At 42.5% G+C, this 15493-nt stretch overlaps 1 protein-coding gene across 1 annotated transcript; it reads left to right on the top strand.

Moving 5' to 3' along the window:
• Positions 1–842: 842 nt before the first annotated feature.
• IL7 (interleukin 7) lies at positions 843–10708 on the top strand. The gene is made up of 6 exons (XM_075705071.1): positions 843–902; positions 1241–1319; positions 4325–4467; positions 8076–8162; positions 8939–9091; positions 10556–10708. Exons 1-6 carry the CDS (start codon positions 843–845, stop codon positions 10706–10708), a joined length of 675 nt encoding a protein of 224 aa, XP_075561186.1.
• Positions 10709–15493: the final 4785 nt, after the last annotated feature.

Below are 15493 nucleotides of genomic sequence, written 5' to 3'. Positions count from 1 at the left end.
ACCCACCCAGGCACAGCGGAGCGAGCGACAGGGCACTGCGGGGCAGCTGAGAAACAAAGTGTCTCTGCTCCAAAAGAGCGACTCCACAACACCCCTTTTTTTTTTTTTTTTTCCCTTCCCCAACCTCTTTTTGGTGTGCTTTTTTTTTTTTTTTCCCTTCCCCAACCTCTTTTTGGTGTGCTTTTTTTTTTTTTTTTCCCTTCCCCAACCTCTTTTTGGTGTGCTTTTTTTTTGTTTTTTTTTTTTTTTCCTCCGAGGATTTCCTCCCCGCGGATGAGCGGCTCTTTCCACGCGCACTGCCAAGGTCCATCCTTCCCTCCCTGGCCGCGCACACGGCACTGGGCGTGTAGCCGGGACTCTATGTAACCCCGGCCGCCACGGCACGGCCCCGCCACAGCCGCTCCGCTCCGGGCCGCCCGCGGGGGATCCCGCCCGCCGCTCTCGCCCTCCTCCCCGGCCCCGGCCGCGTCCCCTGCCCGCCGCCGGCCCGGGACGCCCCGCCGAGCTCCCCGCCGGCGGAGCGGGGATGCCCCCTCCCGTGGCGGCCGGCCAGCCGCCCGCGCCCGCCTCGCCGCGCTGAGGCCGCGGAGCCCGGCGACGCCTGCGGGGAGCACCGCGGCTGCCGGCGGAGCGGAAAGTGAAACTACCTGCCGCCGGCGGAAGCCCCATGGGACAAGCACGGCGCGGCCGTCCCGCAGCCGCCTCTGACAGCGCCGCGCCCCCCGACGGCAGGCGGGCGGCGGGGGGCCGCTGAGCCCCTCCCGGCCGCCGCGGCTCCTCTCGCCCCCCTGCGCGGCGCTCCGCGGGCCGCGGGCAACCATGGGCGAGACGGCGCCGCCACCATGACCGCGGAGCCGCCGGCGCAGCTCCCCGCCGCCCCCCCCCGCGGACCATGTTCCATGGTAAGGAGCGCGCGCCGCGCCGCGCCGCACCGCGCCGCTCCGCGCCGCTCCGCGCCGCTCGGCAGGCGGCGGCGGGCAGAGGCGCGCGGGGCGCCCCGCTCCACCTGCGCCCGGGCCGGGCCGGGCTGGGCTCCGCCGCGCCGCTCCGCGCCCCCGGCCGCGCCGGCTGCTCACCGGCTCCGCTGTCTCCGCGCTGCCGGCCTCGCCGCCCCTGCGCTCTGGCGGCGCGGTGCCTCCCGGTGCCTTTTTAAGCCGGTGGTGACGGCGGGGGAAATTCCCAGTTTTGCTTTTCTTTTCTTTTTTTTTTTTTTTTTTTTTTTTTCCCCTTTTCTCCTCAGAATGAAAGTAAAAGCGGCCGGTTCCCATCCCGCCCGCTGCCGGGAAGCGAGGCCCGGGAGCGGCGAAGGCAGCGGGACGGTGCGGGGCGGGGGAGCGGCGGCGAAGCCTGGCTGCGCGCCGCTCCGCGCTGCCCGCCGGAGGGGCGCAGGTGCGGCGCAGGGCCGGGGGGGCCGGCGGGGCCCCGGCCCCTCGCCCGGCGGGAGCCGCCCGCCGCACCGCGCCGCGGCGCGCCCGCCCGCACCTTTGCGCGGGTTCCGCCGGGCGGAGGGAGAAAAGCTCGCTCGTACGCGCTCCCCTGGGGCCTGCGGGCTGCGGAGCGGGGCCGGGCAGCCGCGGCGGGGGGGCAGAGGGTGCCGCCCGCCGAGACGCGGGTGGTTTTTTGGGGGCCGGGTGGCCCCGCGGGCCGGCTGCGGCAGGGAGCCCGCGGGCGCCGGCCGGGAACACGCCTGAGGCGTGGGCGCGCCTGGAGTGCCGCTTCCAGGCTGCACGCACAAGGGGGGGTTTTTGAATTAAAAAACACAAGAGGGGCTTTTTAATATTTGGAAATACTGGAATACTAGCGCTTCCTGGCTTTTCTGGGAGAATTTCTTGGGGCTTTCCAGATAGGATTTACGAGTTTTGGGGAGTTTACTGAAAGGATGGAGCGTTACCAGTCATACACGCGCTCGCTCTTTCAAAGTGCTGGTCGTATGGAGCGCTATCCGTTCCGCTTCTTTTGAAGTTACCTAACTTCAGGAAAAATCCTTTCAATCCTCAGTCCAAAGCTCCTGAAACTTTTTGTGAGATTCGTCTAATGGGTTCCAGGGAACTCGTTTAGCAATGGCTGAACAGGTTTCATCACGATCCTGTGATGAGTCAAGGGACTTCATGAGTGTGCAACATCTCTTTCAGAATTATCTGCTCTGATTCTGTAATTTCCTCGTTTACAAAAGATTCACAATCTGTACAATATAGAGAAAGTAAACATAAAAGAAGTGACTTTGCAGTTTTCGCCTATTATCTCCACTTGTTGCCGGACAAACCCAAGTTTTAAGTGATGGCATCTGCTAGATTGATTTTAATTTAGAAGGTTGTTATTTGTGTCTTTTGAAGCATATCTCTGAAGCAACATATCCAAGTTGCTTGTATCACTGTCATTTGGCAACAAGCATTGCAGTTCTTTTTTTGCACTGGAATCAAGAGGTGCAATGGTATATTGGAAAAATGTTGTCCTGTAATTGAGTTCTTGCATTTTTTTGTAAACGTCTTTTAAAATACTAAATCTCAGTCCTACAAATTGATAATTCACTTGGCATAGATATAGTTAGCATAGAGATTTACAAAGGTGGAGTTTTCTCTGTGGAGTTCAGGTGTCCGCTTGGAGCTTGACGATCAGAATAGATTTGCCTTACCTAGTTTTTATATTTACTACATGTAGGATCCATTTAGGATCCATTTAGCTCTTCAGGCTGGATTTTTTGAGATATTAATAGATGAGTATACTTTGTTGATGAGTATACAAAAAAGTTAGAAAATCTGGTTTTCAGGCCATCAAATTTCCCATTAAAATTTGGCAGGCAGCTTGCCACAAGGAGAATTTTGGAATTCAGCTTGTACCGCTAAAAAATTTCCCGTCCTGTTTCTAGGACAGCAGAGGTCTGCCTAACAGCATGTCCACAAGCAGTCTATCACAAAAAAAGGCTTTGGGAGTCAAGAAAAGTGGTATGCATTCTGCTTTGAAGCAGGAGCGTGCAGTGGGAGTCAGCTGGGGTGGGCGGTGAGGGACGCTGTTCTCTGCGTGGCAGATGAGCGCGTGGTGTGACTGCGGTTCTTGCATCACAGAGCTTAGGTGGCTCACTACAGGGTTATGGTCAAGTTTCATTGCTTGCTTCTCAGTTATTCAAGATTTCTGTCTGAGGCTGGAGCTTACTACTGATGCCCAAGTTCAGAGACACCCATCTCTGAGTGCTGGATTGGCTGTACCCAATGCTCCCGTCTTTGCCGGAGGGGATGGAAAATAGCAGCTAGGGTCAGGGCATCCCTTCTGCCTTTCCTGGCTGTAACCCCCCAGTTACTCTGTATGCAGTTACTGTTCTTCCTGTGTAGCAGAGATGGGTAGAAGCAGCTCATACTAGTCCGGGAACCTGCTGTGATCTTTGCTAATCCTCCAACGTAAATTTCTAGCTCTGTTTTTTTTTCAAAACCTTCCATTTAAACATCATCCTAGCCAGTCTAGCTGTAGGCTAGAGTCCAATTATGAGCTTCCTAATCCCGGTATCATCCTGTACCCAGTTTCCCTCATTCCCAGCATCAGACCAGTCACCTGCAGCCTCCAGTTACCCTGTCAGTTCCTTCGGGGTCTTTTGAAATTTTGGTCCTTTCTCTCTCTGCCCATCCTCACAGAATTCCTGTTTTCCTGGGTGTCATGCAAGAACAGAAGACCAGGGGTCTGAGCAAAGCAAGATGGTCCACTGAAGGGAGGAACAAAGTGAGGCACAGTGAGATTTGCACCAAAAGATGGCAGAAACCTTGCAGACAAGGGTGTATTTCTGCCTTATCTCATTTTGTGGCCACTAGTATGGATTTGTACATTTGGTCAGCCTGAAAATGTGTTTAAACACACTTTTGATGTGAAGATGTGTTCATGGGCATTTGTAAAATATATGATATGAAAACTGGACAATTAGGATGAGATTCAGCTGCAGATTAAGACACTTGAATGTCTGCACCTATCTGACTAAGACACTTACTTGTCTACATATGTGCTAGGTGGTTATGGTCTGGTTCTGGTCAATGGAGAGACCTCATCAACGCTTGCAGTGAAGCCTGGAGATTAATTCCGCCCAAACAGACACCAAGTGGCTGGTCAGCTCAATAGCTGTAGGCTCTTAACCACGCTGGCTGAATCATCCTTGAGTAAGAGGGAGTTTAGACACCCATATAGTGTCTTAATCTGGAGCTGAATCCTTCCCTCAAGGTACAAATCATTTGGTTGTACAAAGATCCCTTGTAAACTATTTAAACAGATTACAGAATGTATTTGTTAATGCAGCGTAAACTCTATGGCATTTAATATGTACTTAACTGCTCTTGTTGTAATCCAGTCTTTTTTAGATCTATCTTTCGGGTTCTGCCACTGCTCCTTGTTCTGTCTCCAGTGAATTCATCCAGTTGTGCAATGGGAAATAAAACCACTGAAATCCGTGTGAAGTATGAGAATATACTAAGCCACGACATCGATGAGCTGGTATGTAATAGCTCTTGGGCTTTCCAAAAATTATTTTTAGATGATAGCAAATAATAATAAAAAAAAGCTCTAATGTTAGCGTCTGATAAAAGACCAGTTTAAAATCACACATTATCCTGGAATAGTGGCTTTATTTGAGGGGGTGTGACAATTCAGTCATTTTAAAATCTCTGAAATCTGTGGATGCTGCCTATTAGCATGTACAAATACTGTGATACAGGTATTTGTGCCTGTGCACCATGTAGTTAGACACAAGTACTATTTGGCCCTAAATATATATATACACATATATAGTGTGGATGATCTTAAAGGTCTTTTCCAACCTAAACGATTCTATGATTCTATAATATATTACATTAAAAAGTACTCTTTTCTGCAGTAATTTCATGACTACTTCTCTTTATATCTTCTTATCAAGAGAAGAAAGCATTACACAACCTGTAATTTGTTCTAATTGTAGACTTCTTGACTGAAGTTTTATGTTGTCCTTTGAATACAAATGCAGAGGCACAAAATTCATACAATAGAAGTTTATTTGTATTTTACCTATTAATATATCTTGTTTAGCCAACAAAGAATCAACAGCAGAGAAAAACTTAACTTTCTCAGTTGTAGATCTCCTCCATTATGGCTTTATCAGCCAGATTTATTACAACTTTGCAGAACAGTATCATAACAGTTTACCAATCCATGCCCAAAACCTACCTTCCAACTCTTCATCATGAATTATTAACAATTAAATTAATCTGTCAAGAACACTTTCATTGGAGAAACCACTTTACATAGTTGGATTAGCAGAGGCATTTCTATGAAAATGGGATTTTTCACCATTCTGTTGCAGGCTTAAATCAAGATCTGTTTGCATGAAATACAAGCGATACACAGTGCTTTCCCAAAGGTGAAATCAGGAGCCATTGTATTTCTTCACACTTACAATCCACCGCCATCCTTCAGAGCATTATGGCAGTAGTTTCTAACCTTTCTTTACCAAGACACATCAGCCCTCATCTGGAAACAGAATATCTTTAGGGTCAGGGAACGATCATTTAATCTTCAAAAACATTCTGATCATGTTGTGTTTGTTGAGATAACAAAGAGAGAAGAGTACTTCTCTCTTCTCAATGACCTTATCCTGAACAAAGCACCAAAGTTGGGGAAAATATTCACGGCCATGTTAGAACAGGTAAGTAGCCCCTTTAGTTGTCATCTTATTTCTGACAGAGACAAGTGTTTCCTAGAGAACAAAAATAAACCCTGTTGGTGAGCAGATAGCTGACCTAAAAGAGAAAACCGTATGACAGGAATAACAGCCTCTGGGAGGCAGGTCCTGCTGTCTTCCTGTGGTGGAGAGCCATGAGGCGCATCCCAGCTCTGCTGGAGCTGCTGGGCCAGGGAAGCTGGGGGCATGTCCCAGGCTGGAGGTGGCAATGCCTGGCCACCGCCCAACTGCAGAATGAAGCTTGATGCGCTCTGTGCCCCAGGGTGCCCCATCAAGGATTTGAATGAAGCCATGCCATTCTTCCAGATACATTTGGAAAGTCTTTATCCTTTTTATTGTAATAAATATTACAGAGTTTTTCAGGAGATATAGTTTTTTAGGAGACTGTATGAGAACTAAAACTGTTATCCAAATAATTAATTAATTAATTAAAACCTTAATGAATTAATGTTTGTGAAAGGTAATGGGAATGTACTGAACTCTGGAGCTTTTACTTCCTAGAATAGGCATGCACAAGCGACTACTGTGCAAGTTTCTTCATTTTTCTGTCTTTATTTTTCCCAGTTTAAGAGAGATTCGTCTTCTATGTAAAATCAGTGTATAGTCTTGTCGCTATAACTTAACAGCAGGTACTATGGACAGTGCTGTTTGGGTGATAGTAACTGCCCACTAAGCACTTTCCTGCAATTGCAGAGCCAAAGTCCATAACTTTCAGTCCCTCAGCCTGATGTTCGGAGGCAGTTATGGAGATGACTAGTGGGTTATATACTAAACTTCCATAAGTTAATTTAATTTTTACTAATGCCTTTTCTGAGGCCAGGATTTCCCTTAGGTTGCTTTAGTCACAGCCAATAAACTGCCTTCAGAAATGGTTACTGTACCTTATACTAATGATGACCTGAGGAAGTCAGTGAGAATGGGTAAATCCCTTAGCAGTTAGCAAATGAAACCACAGATATATAGGGTTTAGGGTGATTATTTATTTTTAAATCTTGGTGCTGTATGACTGCAGCAAAACTTTGTTCTGTTGCGATACAAGCAGAGATGTGCATTATCTTCCAAAGTTTTTTTTTCCATTTTTGTCAGTGAATATTTGACTCCCTAAACTCTTGGTTTTGAAAACACTTCCTGGATGAAGTTCTGTTCATCTTGGATGAAGTTCTGAAGTACAGGCAACGTTACACAAAAATCTGCAGAAAAACTTTAAGAGCTGTCTGGTGTGTTCATATGCATGCCCAAGTTAGGAGATCTAACAGTATTGTCATGTGACTTGGCTCACTTGATTAAAAGGCCTTTTTTAAAGCCCTTCTGGTTGTGTTAGGCTATCTGGATATGGGCTGAAGAAGAAAGTGAAGGAATTTTCTTGAGTTGGGTTCAGTTGTCATCTCGATGACAACCATATAAGTAGAAGGAAAAAAACCCAGAGAATAAACCATTGATAAAAGATTATGGTCATGCGAAGGGAGCAAGTGATACTGCTTAGGACATCTTCTGTTAGTGCATATGTAAAGTGAATGTTACAATCTGTTTAGATGCCTGGGGCATGTATTTATTGAGACAAACATTGACAAACATTGTATTTGATGTCTGTGTAAGATTTAAATATTCCTGCATGTTCTAAAATACCAAAGAACCAAGTAATTCAATAAAATATGAAGATTTAAAGTGAATAGATTTGTGTCCAGTTCTGGGCTCCCCCAGTATTAGAGAAATACAGAGCTACTGGAGAGAGTCTAGCAAAGGGCCACAAAGATGATGAAGGGACTGGAGCACCTCTCCTATGAGGAAAGGCTGAGAGAGCTGGGACTGTTCAGCCTGGAGAAGAGGAGGCTTGGGGGGATCTCATCAATGTGTAGAAATACCTGAAGGGAGGAGGCAAAAAGGATGGAGCCAGGCTCTTTTCAGTGGTGCCCAGTGGCAGGACCAGAGGCAATGGGCACACGCTGAAACACAGGAAGTTCCCTCTGAACATCCAGAAACAGTTCTTCACCGTGAAGGTGACCAAGCACTGGCACAGGTTGCCCAGGGATGTTGTGGAGTCTCCATCCTTGGAGATACTCAAAAGCCATCTGGACATGGTCCTGGGCAACTGGCTCCAGGTGTCCCTGCTTGAGCAGGGGGGTTGGACCAGATGACCCCCAGAGGTCCCTTCCAACCCCGACCATTCTGTGATTCTGTGTGATTCTGTGAATGACTCTAGAAATTGTAGCTGGATTGGGGTTTTCTTTGCCTGCTTGCCAAGGAAAAGCTCAGAACTGTACTCTGACCCTGCTACGCCTGAAGAGATGCTACAGAACAATTTAGTGCTGACATCGCCAGCTGTTAGCGAGAAACTTGGCTCACTTGATTAAAAGTACTTCCGTGTTTAAACATATATGATATTTTACAGGTAAATATGTCTGCAGAGTATCGTGACAGGTGCTGCAAGAATAAAAAGCATGAAAATAGCAAAGTGTTTTTCTGCAATGATACTCAGGTAAAATTTAACTTCTCAGAATTTACTTTAGAGAATACAAACTCAAATGGGTTCTTTGTACAGTCCAGTCCCTAAAGAACATATTGTGATAGAGAGTAATATTACCTTTTAATAGTCAAATCATGATATTCAGGGTTGTTCCTTTTTTGAATTTGGAATCGCACAATTTGTCAAGTAAACTGATATATTTAAAATTAAAACATTCAGCAATTTCATATCCAAGAAATGTTTTTTTTTCCTACTATAAAGATTCTTTTATATTTTTAATCCAAAATAGTACAGAAAACTTATTTTGTTTTGCCAATGGAAGTAAACATAAAAATTTCCCAACATCTGCTTTGATTTTTTTTATAGAAAATCATACTAGCTAAGCTTTTCACTTCACGTCTGAAAGCTTTAATAGTTTGGGCAGATCTCAAATGACAGAAAGCACAAGTGTCAGCTGTTGCTGCAGATTTTATCATGACTTGATAAAAGGACTGACTCCAAAAATCATTCCGTTTTCCTGACTGCAGCAGCTGATTTCATTATGGCTACGATTTCTCCCTAACATCCTTATGCTATTGTTATTACTATTAAAATTGATACTTTAAATATTTTTAAGAGACGGCAGGTAGGTCAGATTAGTTATGGGGTTTATTGGAAAAGACTGGCGCTATGAAAGCAAAAGAAACTAATGATAACTGATGGAGGCTTTTTTTAAAGACAAACCAACATTATAAAGAATTAATGGTGCACAGGCTTCTCAGGACATATTTTTCTTGCTCTCTTTACAGGAAATAGAATCACTACAGAGTATGGCATGCAACATGTTCAGATTCTTTCATAAGCAAAAAATCAGCAAAGACTTTAGATGGAAAGCAGCATTAGTCGCATGTAGGACATTACAGGTTCTACAGTGCAAATGTGAAAGACATAAAAAAGAAAAGGTGAGTGGTACTGACAGTCTACAGTTTATTGGAAGTATGTGGCTTGTTCCTTAGAGCTCTTCAACACAGACTATTATATCTACCTCTCAAAGGTACAACTATCATGCACATGTTATACGCATGACGAATTTTGCTCTGTATAGCATATGTCTTGTAATAGACATTAAGCCTAGTGCAAAGGCTAAGTAAGACAATGATCTGGAAGTCTACAGTGAAGAGATATACTCTGGTTCAGTACTGAAATACCCAAGTTAATTCTCCAGTAAAAGACAAAGACCACACTTGTGTGAAGAAGGCCTTTAACTCTTGTAGTGTATAAGATCATAGTCGTTACTTCTCATTGGGGTTCTACCCTAAGATTAATGTTTAATTTGGTTTGTTTCAACAAACAATTAGCGGGAGTTTCTCTCCTTTCCATAATCCCTTTGATCTTTATTTTAAACACAATACCTCAAACTCAACAAGAACAGTTAGAAATGAAAATACTTGGATTTTTAGTCATTGGCTGAATCTGCTCTTTCATGTGTCACTCAAATCTGGCGCAATGATCTACAGACTACCATAGCAAAGAGTGTTTTTTTAAGTTACCTATTGAACACAAAAATTTGACCAACATCAAAAAGCCTTCCCATAGGCACCAAAGGATATAATTCCTTATGATTGGCTTAAATAGTTGGATTGAAGGCTGCATTTAACTCATTCTTTTTCTCCTCAAAATGGAGAAACTCTTATAATCTAGACCAGATCTTCAAAGTAATGTTGGTGTCTATATTTTGCTTAGCCACCTGTGGTGAATCCAACGTTTGCCTTACCATAAAAGGTATCCCAGTTAAGTCATAAAAGTCAAAGAGCGTTACCCTTGAAACTCCTGCCTAACCTCGTGGATGCCTGGTTTTATTTGAAGACCAATTAAAGTAATTGGTAAAAGCCATGAACAGTCATTGAGTATGGACAAGAACCACAGTCTTCTTGTCTCTGGGTGAGATCCTGAACACTAGGCTACAGCACCAACCCCTGGGACCAGGGCTGCCTTGTTCCACCAGTCTCAAGGTACCACACATGTAGTCCTATCTTTTGAAGTTTGGTTCACAATTTAATTGGCTTTATTTTTCCATGTCTTCAAATAACGGAGGATAAATTTTAAACCACTGACAGACGACGTACATGTTCTCAGTTGCACACACTGGTTTCAGCTGTCCATGTTTGCTGTGTGTTAAAGCCGCATTCTCTCAGTTCAGTGGGCAGGGGTGGCAGCAGGGCTGTGCTCAGAGGGAGAACACCGACGTGATGCAGGCTGCGTATGGCCACAGCATGTTTTGTGAGTAGCCCAGCTTTCTGGCTTAACTACCATGTAAGGTACTTCCATTACTTATTGAGCTGTAATGGAATCAGTTTGTTTTAAAAGAGGTCTATATGAAAAGAATAAGCACTTCTCAATTAACAGTACAACCTGTTCTTTTTCAGGTTTGCATGCAGATAAATATGCATAATAAAGAAGATACAGAAACAGGTGAACAGTCCAAAAAGAAATGTAACCAAGAATTTTGTGAACTGAAAGAAAATATATCTAGCCTTCGATCCTGCTGGAATAAATTTGAAAAAATAATTTCCAGGTGATTCCAGGTGAATCCTGCTCTTTTCTTTCAAAGTGGCATTACTTGGTATCTTTGCATTTTATATGCATTCTTCGAGTAACTCTGCTCGTTTATATGAACACTTTATGCCAGAATTCTGATGGAAAGCTACTGTACCTTGTTCCTGGAGATGGAATAAACAGAAACGGCCAAACCAAGCTGCTGAAGTCCAAGAAGTGGAAATAAAAGACCAGTGTTTGAAACAAAGAACTCTGCAGAAGGCTGTGTCCCACCTTTGTGCTCTGGAAACTACTTCGAATTTTCTGATCTTTCGAGTAACTTTATAATACCGTCATATGAAAGCAATCTACTTACATGTCTACTGCAATTTCTAAAAACATGTTACAAGCAAGTTGCAGGTGAAGAAAACATGGAAAAGTCGCTGGTTTCTTTATATCTGTATGAAACGCATCAAGGACCAAAAGGAACAATTTAGCAAACAAGCAGCTGACCTTGGGTCTATTCTGCTGATGCAGTTATGTTTTCAGTGTGGGTATCTAATGGGTCTGCAAACTGATTTAGGTTTGGAGAAACAGGGAAAAGGTTAACTTTTTGAAAAACTTCGGAAGGGTACTGATTTTTGAGAGATGTAGCACACTTCTACTGGCTGAAGTGGAGGCAAGACAGGAAGGCCTATGGAAGGCAAAAAAGGAGATGCCTGAATAGAAGTTTGTTCAGCTGACTGGTAACAGCGCTAGCCTTATGTGTTTGGTTATCCTAGAGTTAGCTGCAGGAGGAGCTAGAATTTCTTACCTTCAGATTGTGATTTCTTGTATGCAATTATTTTATATAACGCGTTTAAAATGTTAGACAAACGTGACTTAAAATGTGTGAATGTTTTCAGAGAATAATATATTGGCATTTAACTAATAAAGTGTTCATATTTAATTTTGGATAAATAGAAGTATTTTTATAGTTGTTTATAACTCTTTTGCAGTTTCTTACTTTGATATAACAACTCCTTTGGTAATAAAATATTTGTCTTATATGGAATTGGGCTGTTGACTTTTTGGGTGTCATTACTCCTTTTTTAGCTTTTTTTCACAGCTAGTCATTAAAAGCACAGCTGGTAATGTAACCTCTAGCTGCTTGGGACTTCCTATTATAACATAAGAATTTCTTAATTGCTTGTAACCTGGCCAGTGTAGGTAAACATTTCCATATCAGGCATCTGCCTTGGACTAAATACTTTGGGAAATCTTTAGTTAAGTCAGCCTGTTGTTTCCTGGTTCAGAGTAAGGTAACATATATTGTTTTATCTGTGCTAGAAATTTTCCATGGAACTACTCTGAAAAATGTTTGGTATTCAGAACAAAGACCTGGAAAAATGGTGGGATGTGCTTCAAAGAACTGTATAGATCTCTTTTGACTGGAATAGGATCTGCTGTACTGAATCCATGAAACCCAGCGTGTCCTACTGCTAATGGCAAGAGAAAAGGTTAAGAGCGAAGCAAACATACTGTTAGGCTTTCCTGGAATACACCCCCTCCAACCCTCCATCTGTTTATGGTGAAGAGACTTCTTGAGGCAGTAGTGCCACCTTTGTAAAACCGTGATTGAGACTTCCACATACTCTCTTTCGCTCTTGATCTAAGAGATTGCAACTTTAACTCCAAACACTGAAAAAACCTCCAAACCCAAGTCATAACTCTTATGTAATAGGAAAGGGAAACAGATTTCCCAATATCATATTGCAGGGAAGAGAATGTAACCGCTATTGTAAGGACTTCTCTGGAAATCCCTTCTACTGAAAGAAGTCCCAGGAGACTGAGGATAAAATTTGTCTTTGAGACTGAAGAGCAGTTACTTTTTTTTTTTTTCTTTCTTTCTTTTTTAAAATTCAGGAACAGTTGGAAGCCAACATTTATTTCCCAATAACCACTTTGCAAGTTAAGAGCAGTGGGAATTAAAAACACAGAGATGCAATATTAGCTACTACAAACTGGAAGATCAGTCAGCTTAAATGACTTAAGCAGCAGCCCACAACTTAAATCTTGAGGCAAACCAAGCAGTTTCAGGTCTATCCTGGGGAAAAGATGAAGGTTCAATCCAGAGCAAAATTAAAATTGAGTGATTCTGAAATAGTTTTTTCCTGACTGCTTCTCTTAAATGTCCTGCCTGTCCGATTCTTGTTGCCAAATTTCCTGAGTCACCAGTTACATGCAAAGACTAACTGTTAAACGCAGTGACTTGTACTCTTTGATTTGTTCCTTCCATTTGAGAACATTCTCTGGTCTCTCCTGAAATTACAAATGTGACAACAATAAACTGTTCTGCAGGAATGGGCAAAGGGATGAAAACCTTGCAGGGTATCACCACCACGCTCACCTCCCTGCCACTTTCATCTATGTGTTTATTTATTTGGCCACAGCAAAGAAGGAATACGAGTAGGTCAAAATCATGATTTAGAAATACATGGAATTTATGGGGACGTGTCAAGGGAAAACAACTTAGGTATTTGAATGAGTAAAAACAATTTTAGCACTGTTACTGCAAGGAATTATGAGAAAACATAAAGGGGTGACTAACCCTTGTGAGCAAGATAATGTTGCACATTTCTAACAGCAAGAATGAGTTAAGTGCTCTGGCTTATAATGAGAAGGAAGAATTTCTGGTGTTTAGGAAGCCAGATCAATGAAAGCTGCTGAAAGAGAATGCTCAAATCTTGCTTTACACCATCAAACAGGTGTTTACAGCTGTAGTTCTTTAGCTAAGGACACAGGAGGAAACCTCTCCTGGCTGGTTATACGTTTCCTTCCATCTCTTCAGCTTTGCGCTGAGCAAAAGAGATGTTGGCTTTATGACAGGTTTCACCCAGCAGCTCCTCAGGTTTTTGTTGGGTTTTGTTTTGGTTTTGTCTGTTTTTCTCCTGCTATCTGATTGGAATGGTTCATGGTAAATTAGAATAAAGACAAAGTGAGCATGAGGAATATCATGGAATCTCAGCGGTGATGAGACTTTGCAGACTTTTGGCACATAAATGAATTTCATCCAGCATGAAGGGGAAACTTATCTGCCTTCCTCTGAAAAGGGTGTGGTGAAGTAAACAAAAGAGCCCATAGGAGGAACTTCCCCTGAAAAAAAGGAATTGGTCTCTACTCATCTGTATTTAGCCAAAAAAAAAAAAAAAAAAATCAGGAACCCAAACCCTTATTATGATTTCTGCTCACATAAGTAAGCTTTACAGGAAAAATACAACTTCTGCTTTTTTTCCTGCTTAATCATTTCATCATCTCTCATGAAGGAGAAGGAACCCTGATCAAGCTTAGGTTATATATTATACCTTACAGCCTGATAAAAGGAGACGAAAGAGGAGACCAAAGAAAGAGGAGACCAAAGAGAAAAAAGAAAAAAAAAGAATTATTTACTACAGGTACCACAGTGATAGGTTCTATATAAACTAAAGTCTCCGTACAGTTGGGAAAAAGAAGAGATACAGAGTTAACTTTATATAAGCAGATCACACTGATTTAAGTATCTGGTATAGAGTATTTTTCAACGTGAGTGAGGAATCCAAATCTCATCTCGCAAGTCAATTAAAAAAACCCTATCCTCTGACAAGAATAACTAAGTGGTTCTCTCTGAACTACTAGAAGACACTGAATGGTCCTCACATCAGGTCTGGTGTACTTGAGACCAAAGACATCAGAATATTCATAAGGCTGAAATGATGCTACCTACCCCTATGCTGTTTTATTTAAGACAATTTCACATTTGGCTACAAAAATGTGTGCATCACAAAGTTTTAATGGCATATCCGCTTTATTGTTAACAAGTTACAAATTAGCATTAGATGGTGATTTACATTTATTAATTAAAACAGAACGGAAACTTTAAAATAAACATAATATACCAAGTAAGATGCAAATAAGTCCAAGAATTCTGAAAAAAACCCCACACCAACCCACTGGATAGTCAAACCCACAAATATTAATGTACTGAGGGGCAAGGCAAACATAGTAAATGCAATGCTGACAAAATTAATCACCTCAAGCACATGAATGAACACTTCATTTAAAAACATGGAACATCAATAAATAAACTTACGAAGATACATACTAAGCATTATATGAAGGATAAACACCAAGGGTTTGAGCAATCAGATGGAATAGGTATTGTAACAGTCATAGAATACTCAGCACTTTACAGATCAGACCCAAATCCATTCACATTTCTGCCAGAAATCCAGATACAAACAGAGAACCATGGTAAACCATGCACTACTATTTAGAGCTTAAGTTCACTATTCAGCTATATTAAACTGAATATTTGATTTGCTGACTCAAAAGCTAGTGTTCACATTGGAGAAATATGATTTCCCTATTGATCATTTTTGTGAAGAAGAAACACTAATTAAGAGAAAATCTAAATAAGCTGTTTTCTGGCAATATGAAATGGAATGGGGCTAAGTAGGATCCTCCAGAAATGTGTATTCTGGAATGACATAAAAAAAACCCAACCCACCGAACTAGTACGCAAGAGTAATCTCTTACACTGTGAATATTGGAAAGAAAATATCAACCAAGTAACTGCCAAATACAGCTAGAGAATCTTTTACCTAACATTTCTTCCAACAACACAATTAGGTAACTCAAACCTTATTCAGCAAGTTGGGGAAAAAAAAAAACCCACAAAACAAAATGAAAAAAACAAAAGCAATAAAACCATCATAAGTTGGAATGAGCTGTACTTGAAAGGCGATAAAACTATTTTCACCAGAGTCACCAAAACCAATTTCAGCAAAGATGAAAATTTTACCCTGTCATAC

Source organism: Pelecanus crispus, chromosome 2, assembly GCF_030463565.1.
Source record: "Pelecanus crispus isolate bPelCri1 chromosome 2, bPelCri1.pri, whole genome shotgun sequence".
In the NCBI taxonomy this organism is placed as follows: Eukaryota; Metazoa; Chordata; class Aves; order Pelecaniformes; family Pelecanidae; genus Pelecanus; species Pelecanus crispus.
The sequence above is the reverse complement of the archived record's forward strand: the minus strand, read 5'-3'. Positions and strand labels throughout refer to the sequence as shown.

Coding starts and splice junctions, on each gene's coding strand:
- IL7 (XM_075705071.1), top strand. CDS start 843: ATGACCGCGGAGCCGCCGGCGCAGCTCCCCGCCGCCCCCCCCCGCGGA. Junction 903..1,240: donor CCCGCGGACCATGTTCCATG/GTAAGGAGCGCG, acceptor TTTTCTCCTCAG/AATGAAAGTAAAAGCGGCCG. Junction 9,092..10,555: donor AAAGACATAAAAAAGAAAAG/GTGAGTGGTACT, acceptor GTTCTTTTTCAG/GTTTGCATGCAGATAAATAT.